This window comes from Pinus tabuliformis, chromosome 9, assembly GCF_031772625.1.
Source record: "Pinus tabuliformis cultivar Carrire ecotype Pingquan chromosome 9, CPIR1, whole genome shotgun sequence".
NCBI classification, from domain to species: Eukaryota; Viridiplantae; Streptophyta; class Pinopsida; order Pinales; family Pinaceae; genus Pinus; species Pinus tabuliformis.
The window spans coordinates 1,755,355,779-1,755,365,370 of NC_142307.1; the positions used below are offsets into that span (position 1 = coordinate 1,755,355,779).

Here is a 9,592-nt window from a genome sequence, read left to right on the forward strand (position 1 = left end):
CATAATATGTAGATCACATCTCCCTTAAAGTCTTTATAGTCTCTCTAATTGATAGGTTGGATTTTACCGCTTCGAGAATATAACATTGCAATTATTTTCTCTTCTACATTGCCATATTCGCACACAACTTTACAAAGACAATCTTTTCCAACAATATTACATTCCTGCTATCTCAATGCTGAGAAATTAGATATATCTTTCGCTTCAAATTTGCAAAGATCTTATTGAACCATTCGAAATGAAAACGACAGAACTAAAACGAAACGATTCAAATATTAAAGTTAACATAATAATAAAACTTATTATTGGTACGAGTGTTTGCAGTGACGAAGCCACTTTAAACCTCTAGTTCAAAGGTCACAGTCTCTGGGGATCCAAAGTCCATAAGCCTAGAAACACTAACGAGAACACTGAAGTAAGAACTTATCCGCATTACTAATCTACTAGACACGGTCATATAACTATATGTATATGGCTACGCTGATGCAAGTAATTCAGATTTTCAGTTACTCGGAGGTGACAAATTTCTTCCTAAATGGAATGGCATATTCCAAAACCTTAAGAGGGTCCGGGAGGATTTTTTTCACGCTCTTTCTCTCCATGCACTTCTTCATCCAAAGTTGGAGCCTTGGGAACTCACTTTCCCATGGTATATTCCATTTCCCAAACATTTCAAATGAATGGAACCAACATGCATAGGGAATGAATGCAATGTCCAGGTACCCAAACTGCTCCCCTCCAAAATAAGGCTTATCTCCGCCTTTTGACAGCTCCCTTTCAAGGAATCCGAGGTACTTTAACATACAACGCTTACCCTCTTCTAGAGCTTCTCCTTCAGTTTTCAAAATACCATAAAATGCATCCTGGAAGAACTGGAAGAAATCGCACGAATTCATATGTATCAGAAAGTGCTCCTCATATAAATGGAATAGCACAAATTGCATGTATTAAACCTAAAATGCAATGCATTAATAAAATTTAGGGTAAAGATTAGTTTGGGTGTGATTATGCTTACTTTCTTGTTCAGAAAGTCTGCCCAGAATCTTACAACGGCTCGGTGATATGGGTCGGACGGCATGAATGGATTAGAGTTGGGCCAGGCCTCATCGATATATTCGAGAATGATGAGAGACTCGTTCACAGGCTTGCCGTTGTGGATGAGGACAGGTACCGTCTTGTTAATTGGATTCATTTGCAGCAGCAGGTCACTCTTGGGGTCGAGATTCTCTTCTTGGTATTCATATGTCACGCCCTTCTCTTCCAATCCAATCAAAACACGCATGCTGAAGGGACTAACCCAGAGGCTCAGCACCTTCACCTGCTCCTCCCCTTGGCCCATTTTCGCCGTCTAAAATTAAACTACTGAAAATTACAGGAAGCACACAAGTATGAAATATGACTGCCCAACCTTGCTTGCTTGGCGTGGTACCTGGTCCCTTACCCCACTATTTAGCCTCACTTTTTCCGTACCTCTCCAGAGAAGACAAAGATCTTCCTCCACTTGACTTTTGGCAGAACTAAATAATTGCAAATAATTGAGCATGTAATCAGGTTGTTGTCAGGGTGCGTAATAATTGAGAATTATTGAACATTGTAGTCAGATTGTTGTTGTTCTTCAGAGTATTGGCCGCTCATTTCAAAGTTCTCTGCGCATCCTATTATATCTATTTTATTATCTCAAATAAGCGTCCAAAGATCGTTGAGATAACATACAGCTTGAACAATGCAGTGAGATGGTTGTTGTTCCTCACAGAAATGCCCTTTATTTCAAAGTTCTATCCGCATCATATTATATCGGTTTTCTTGACTGATTTATGTAGGTTTAGTTTTTATTAAATTTTAGATTTAGTTTTGTGTGGGTTGATTCCAGAAAAGATTGGGTAACGCGAGCATCGGAATTGGAAATGCAATTCCCTCTGTTATTTAAATAAGTATTTTTTTGAATAAGACTAATTTTTTTTTGAATAAGACTAATTTTATTAAAGATACAAAAATATGTTACACTGAGGCACTGGGCTCTGTAGAACCTGGCTCATAGTAATTATTACATATTAGCAAATAGTGACTGAAAATGTGACCATCCCTAAGGGGAAACCAATCCAAAAAAGTCCAAAAAAGTGAGCTGTGATTTCCATGTTTGAGAGTTTTTTCAGCAAGACAAAAAAAACCAAAAAGACCCCATGTAACAGCCATTACAGCTTAAAACAACAAAAAAGACCCCAGATATGGTGACCTGGTATCTAAGAATCTGGAAAAAAGAACCAAAGTCCACTAGGTGTCAGCAGGTGGCAGGGGCTCCTCCACGATGAGACACCCATAGGCATAAGGGTCATCGTCGACTTGCTGCTATCCACTAGTCATGGCATCCCACTGCTCTTTTCCACCTGGAATGTTCGTCTCGTCTACCACCTTCCAAATACCACCTTTCACGCCCCCAAGCCTGCGGTAGTCTTTCAACCGCTCTAGGCGAGGTGCGGCACCATCGAACACTTTCTTTTCACCAATACTTATGTTCGTGGACTACGCCTAACCACTTATTCCTACTTAGTTTGTGTTTCGCAACCAAGTATTATTAATGTTTCCTTTATACCAATGAACACCCATACACATTCATTAACATCAGCAATTATACATGAAGAACACAATTGCACAGTATAAAGGGAGGCGCAACTCCCTGAACAATGAGTCTTCCTGAATAGTATATTATACAGTATTTCATTTTTACAAAGCTTTACAAGTATACTTGGAAACTCCAAGTTTCATACTTAGCCAAATTTTACAACCTTCGGCAAACTCAGTTGCCCAACTCATCGGCGCCTCCACACGGTCGCCGCACGACTCACCAACCTTTCGTTCACCTCGTCGCACGATCGTGTTGTTTTCTCAACTTGGGCGCGCCTCCAAGTGGCCACACACGGGCGCCTTTGCACGAGTCGCACCTCCGTTCACAATCTCAACACTTCACCAAAAGGCACGCCATGCACGCTTGCACGACGGGTAGGCGCTCACCCAAGCCACCCAAGAACCCATGCCAAGTCATCGCACAAACTAGAGGCCACACTCGTGCACGCCTTTCTCAACTGGCGGGTGACCTCTACGCGCGCCCTTCACCCAAATCCAAGAAACGACACTTAATTTTGTGCGGCCTTGCCCAAGAATGGGCGCTTCACCAAATTGCGCCTTTACCTCTTGCTACGTCCACCCCTCATTCTACGCCTTCCTCTTCTTCATGAGTGAAGTCTTTATGTGTTGAGCGATAAGCAATGATTCAAATGACCTCCACCGCATGCTAGTTTATATGAGTAGCAGGGCGAAGTCTTGGCTGCCCAGCCGACTTGCCCACGCCCTCAACTCTAGCGCAATTATCTCCAAAACATCTCATCGACCTTCTCCAAATGCCCACACGTAAGGTCGGCCTCCATAAGTTTTAACCCATGCCTCGACACATATAAAAACTCGTCGCTCTTCCCTCCTACACACTTCATTATAACATAATGCCTCTGCACACATAGGTCAAGCTCACACTTCAAGCCAGAGCGGGTGCATAAGGACTACAGGTCCTTACATCCTCCTCCACCTGAAGTCGTTGTCGTCCTTGACAACATACCATCCCGGTAGCCATCCACCAAGATCATCATCAATATCTGTCTCATCCTCGATACATGATGTCAACTCTTCCACATACTGCAAACATCCCTGCAATATATCTAGAATTCCCATCTCCATCATGTGTCGTCCTCATCCTCTGAACTGTCCTCCTCGTCTGCCTGATGCCAGCATCTCTCCGTGCACTTCTGGACCCCATATTTGAATTAGTTGGGTAGCTAATCCAACTATCATGCTCAAGCCATGAGAGTGAACATCCTTATGCCTCTATCAGTCTATCTCGGATTCTGCCACATCTCGGACTCACCAAGAATCTCTCCCATGCTCAGGTCCATGGAAACTCCATCCCATCTGCAATATGTCATGATGCTTGATGCCAAGCCATCCCTGCACCATCTGTCATACTTGCTCAACCTATTTTAAGGACTCACTGCCATGAGCAGCTAACAATGAGCCCCATCTTCTTTCTCATCTAAGAAGATGTGGAGGGAGTAGAGCCTAAAGGCTCACCCTCACTAATCATTTCAATCCATCTGTCATGATTTTCTATCTCCATCCTCTGTAGATAAGTGACCCGATCCTCCTCTCGGACATTCGGCCTCACATATGCCTCATCATCATCATCATCATCATCTTCAACCATTTCTAGCCTTCATGACAAATCCAAGATACTACCTGAAAGTGTCTTGATGACCAATGATTGTTCGGTAAGCTTTGTCTCAATCGTAGACAACCGCTTACTCATATCTTCCATTCGCTTCTCGTCCTCCATTTGCATTACTACCAACTTACAATCAGGCTTTGTCACTCCAATGGTTGGAACACCAATGGGCACATCCTCCCTTCCATCGTAAATGTACAGCCTCTTCAAATGTGGAATAATCATAACATCGAACTGTTTCAAGAATTCCATTCCCAACACAGCTTCATAGTCATCAATTCACACTATAGTGAAGTCAACTTTCCTTGTCCACTCACCTAGTGTTGTGTCCACTTTTTCAGCTACACCAAGAACACAATCAGGAGGAGAATTCACTGTCTTCATTTGTGCCTTCACTGGTACAAATTTCAGCCCAATCCTTCTCACAGTACCTTCACCCATGAAGTTGTGAGTAGCCCCACTATCCACCATAGTGAGCATATTAGCACCCCCAACCTTCATCCAAACATACTCCAACCTGTTCCTCTCAGGATCCCTCCGAGGGATCACCTTTGTAGCAGCAGCAGCACCAAGTATCTGTATGATCCCCACAGAAGCTTCTTCATTCTTCGCATTAGACTGTGCAATCACAACCACGTTCGGTCTAGAAGGACAATTCTTCGCCGTATGTGGTCCAGCACATATCCAACACTTCAAGGCTTTCTTCGTCTTCGAATTATCATCTGATTTCGAAGCATCATCCTTCTTCTTATCTTTCGGCTTTTCGAACTTCTTCTTCCTATCATCAGAAGTCCATAATGCTCCACCAACCTGTCCACAGCAGCAAAAGCTTCCTCAAGTGTTCTAATCCTCTGCCTCTTCACTTCATTGCGTGCCCAGGGCTTCAACCCGATAATGAAATTGAACACCTTGTCTCTCTCCGCCATGTCAGGAAGTTCCAGAACTGCACTTGCAAACTCCCGCTAATATTTCTGAAGGTTCCCGGTCTGCTTTATGAATTTTATCTTCATCCTTGCTTCCCACGTTTCATCCTAAGGACTAAAATGGGTCTGCAAAGCTTTCTTCATCTCATCCCACGAAGTAATGTCACCAGCACTGCCATTGGCAATCTGATCCATCCTCCTTCGCCACCACATCTTAGCATCCTTTGTCAAGAACTGAGCAGCTACCTTAACCTTCGTCTCATTATCAAATAGACCCAATCGTTCCAAGTATTGCTCCATGTCCCATAGAAAGTTGCCAAGAGTCTTTGAAATCCTTGTACCATTGTAAAATTCTGGTTCCTTGACTTTCACATGAGGCACTCCTCCACCTGAGTTATGCCTCATGGCCTTCTTCAACACCGCAATCTCATCTCTAGCTTCGTCAATAGATTTTCGAAAGCCCATGATCTCTGCAAGACCTTGGTCTCTTGCCTCTTCAACCTCCTTGACCCTTACTTCAAGTTGTGTACACATAAGATCAGTGTACTGGTGTTTAGTCTGGAGTTCATCGAGCTCTTCCTTCATCTTCGAATTGGCCTCTTGATCTCTCTCGATTAAGTCCATCTTCTTAGTCCAGAAAGCTTCCAAGTCCTCCATCTTCTCCAACACTTTTTCAATGAATTCCATAGTAGCATCCTTTGCACTATGACTAGACCCAGCCTAAGATTCAACTGCCATTGCTAACATCTTCCTTTTTCTTTGCGATCTAGTTTCGACCATCCAACAGCTTCACCAAGATTCTTGCAACCTGAACTAGCTATTGTTCCACTTGTATGTGAAACAGCTTCCTTCACCTGCAAGTACCTACTTCACTGTCACCAACTATCAAGTGCCTACATACCTGCTTCACCCAGTTTCCTGCAAGACTCCTCCAAGTCTTCAGACTAGCTTTGATACCAACTGCCACGCCCCCAGGCTGGCGGTAGTCTTTCAAACACTCTAAGCGAGATGCGACACCACCGAACACTTTCTTTTCACCAATACTTATGTTCGTGGACTACCAATGAACACCCATACACATTCATTAACATCAGAAATTATACATGAAGAACAAAATTGCACATTATAAAGGGAGGGGCAACTCTCTAAACAATGAGTCTGCCTGAATAATATATTATACAGTCTTTCAATTTTACAAAGCTTTACAAGTATACTTGGAAACTCCAAGTTTCATACTAAGCCAAATTTTACAACATTCGGCAAACTCGATTGCCTAGCTCATCGGCGCCTCTGCATTATCACCGCACGACTCACCAACCCTTCGTTCACCTTGTCGCACGATCATGTTGTTTTCCCAACTTGCACCCGCCTCCAAGTCACCACACACAAGCGCCTCTGCACAAGTCGCAGCTATGTTCACAATCTCAACACTTCACCAAAAGTCAACCTGTGCACACTTGCACAACGGCCGGGCGCTCACCCGAGCCACCCAAGAACCCGTGCCAAGTCGTCGCACAAACCGGGCACTACACCCGTGCATGCCTTTCTCAACCGGCGGATGACCTCTACCCGCGCCCTTCACCCAAATCCAAGAAATGACACTTAACTTCGTGTGGCCTTGCCCAAGAATGGGTGCATCACAAAACTATGCCTTTACCTCTTGCTGCATCCACCCCTAGTTCTGTGCCTTCCTCTTCTTCATGAGCGAAGTCTTTATGTGTTGAGCGATGAGCGATGGTTCAAATGACCTCCACCACATGCTAGTTTATATGAGTGGCAGGGCGAAGTCTTGGCTGCCCAGCCGACTTTCCCACGCCCTCAACTCCAACGCAATTATCTCCAAAACATCTCATCAACCTTCTCCAAATGCCCACATGCAACGTCGGCCTCCATAAGTTTTAACCCATGCCTCCATGCATATAAAAACTCGTCGTTCTTCCCTCCTACACACTTCATTATAACATAATGCCTCCGCACGCATAGATCGAGCTCGCACTTCAAGCCAGAGTGTGCGCATAAGGACTACAGGTCCTTACAACACCTATGGTGTTACTCATCTTATTCAGTGCTTCTGGGTTAGAGAAAGCAGCGTCCATCCTGTTCCGAGCATCACCTTGCGAGATGTTCCGCCTGCTATTGCCCATCCTATCTGGAATGATGCTATCCTAAATTGTTTGCATTGTGGCTCTTCCCTGAAGGCAACAAAGATAGTGGCAATTATACGGGGGCGGTTCAGGGTGCATCTGAATTTGAATTGGGTGGAGTGAGAGGGATTCATCGTAGGCTCATAGTCATCTTGTGAGTGTTGGGTCTTTGCATTATGCCGATGCCCAACACTATGGGCCTACCCTCTTCCACTGCGGGTGATGGGAAAGCGACCGCTACTATGAGCCACAGTTGAAGGCGAGGAGGAGTCTGCCTGAGTCGAATCAGACAGGGACAACAAGGGAGGGAAAATTTCTCTCCCTTGACTGCTTCCCCTGTGACTTCTCATTCTGTGCCTCAGGTGGGGCATATTTGCATGGTGAATATCAATTCATTGGGTGCTTGGAGGAGCTCGAGAAGGGATGGAGTGGCTTGTGGAGGCAGGGGAGTGAGGAATACGATTTCCTGAGGTGTAATTGAGGGGCGAAACAACAATTCTATAACAGCAAAGCGGGTTGTGCGAGAAATGAGCACCGTCAATTACCTCAATGCCGAAGATATGTTGACATTTTCTCCTGGTGGTTGTTCTAGAGCTCGGTTATGCCGCTGCGGGAAGGCAATTGCAAGTGAGAGGAGGCAGCGCAGGGGGGGACGTAGAGCATTTTCCATCTTAAGGACCAGAACCAGAAGTAGGTGGCCTCGGCTCTCTCCCTCCATTAATGTTTTTTTGCTTTTAGGCTTCATTGAAATGTCATAAATTATGGGAGTGGGCATCTCAGTAGCAATGCGGATGGCCATGTGGCTATACCACTTGCCTGCTTGGATGATAAGCGTTGTACCGGCACCATTAATCACCCGCATCCGGGAGATGTTTTAAATAATTTAACTAATCGCATGCAAATTAATTAGATTTAGTGTACATGTCTATCTAGTTTGGTTTTGTTTATTTCATTTTTATTATTTTAGAAAAATTTAATTTTCAGGTTAGATTGTTTATTTATGATTAATTTATTTATCAAATTTTATTTTTGGGTGGATTTAATAATGAAATTTTATTATTATAGATCCATGCTAATTATTAATTAATTTACAAAGTATGCATAATGATTAAATATCTTTATAATAAATCTCTTTTAGAATATAAAACTTAAAAAAAAAAAAATTGCACTTCAAAAAATTTAATCCTTTTTAGCCCTTAAATATAAGATCTTTCCCTCTCTTCATAATGGTAGTTGTCAAATCAAATTGCAGATACCTCTCCACAATGGGAGTCTATCATAACTGAGTTTTGAAATCAAATTGTACATCTCTCTTTATTACAGTAGGAAAACTTATCAATATTCAGTGGTCAACTAAATTGCATTTTTGATGGGAGTCTATCATAACTGAGTTTTGAAATAAAATAGTACATCTCTCTTTATTACAGTAGGAAAACTTATCAATATTCAGTGGTCAACTAAATTGCATTTTTGAATACATAAATTGATACAGCATCTTGAAAATTCAATTGGACACTTGAAATTGCATTTTTGAATACATAAATTTATACAACGTCTTGAAAATTCAATTGGACGCTTGAATTATGTAGCAGCCTAAACTTGCAATTCCAACAAATATTTACTAAAGTTTAGTTTAAATTGACTAAAAAAATACCTAAAAATGACCAAAATGTAAAATAGTCAAACTCCATGAAATGTTTTAAAATGTTTTAACCATAAGAATTTATTTTTTCCAATTACTTTATAAAATATATAGATATACACATAGGTGACATTGAAATATTTTACTTTACATGGAGTTTGATATATTATTCAATATTTTATTTATGAATCATTCAACTATATTAATTTTTTTCATTATTAATATATTTCTAAATACACACCAATATTAAGTACCTTTATATATTCAAATATTTTATCTTCTATTATTATTATTATTATTATTATTATTTGAATGTTGCATATAAATTTTAATTTTACATTTAGAATTAAATGAATTATGCATGTGACTTTTTCTACTTGTAATGACTTTTTTCTTTGGAACACTGAACTATGATGAATATGTGTGTGTGTTTTTTATCTTTCTATATACATATATGTGAATTCATTTGAATGGGTATTCAAATAAATTTTTATATAGAAATATTTTTAAAAAGTATAAAAATTATACATTTTCCTCACCCTAAAAAGTAAATATAAGTTTTTTTAAGTGACATAAAATTACGTTTACTCACCCATCTCCTTGAGATTAAGGTATA

General features: G+C 41.4%; 1 protein-coding gene across 1 annotated transcript; it reads right to left on the bottom strand.

The window, feature by feature from the left end:
• Positions 1-322: 322 nt before the first annotated feature.
• On the bottom strand, positions 323-1,399 carry LOC149155766 (glutathione S-transferase U19-like). The gene is made up of 2 exons (XM_089441142.1): positions 1,016-1,399; positions 323-872 (listed from the first exon to the last, which is right to left on the bottom strand). The coding sequence occupies exons 1-2, from the start codon at positions 1,337-1,339 to the stop codon at positions 507-509; spliced, it is 690 nt and encodes a 229-aa protein (XP_089297268.1). The 5' UTR covers positions 1,340-1,399; the 3' UTR covers positions 323-506.
• Positions 1,400-9,592: the final 8,193 nt, after the last annotated feature.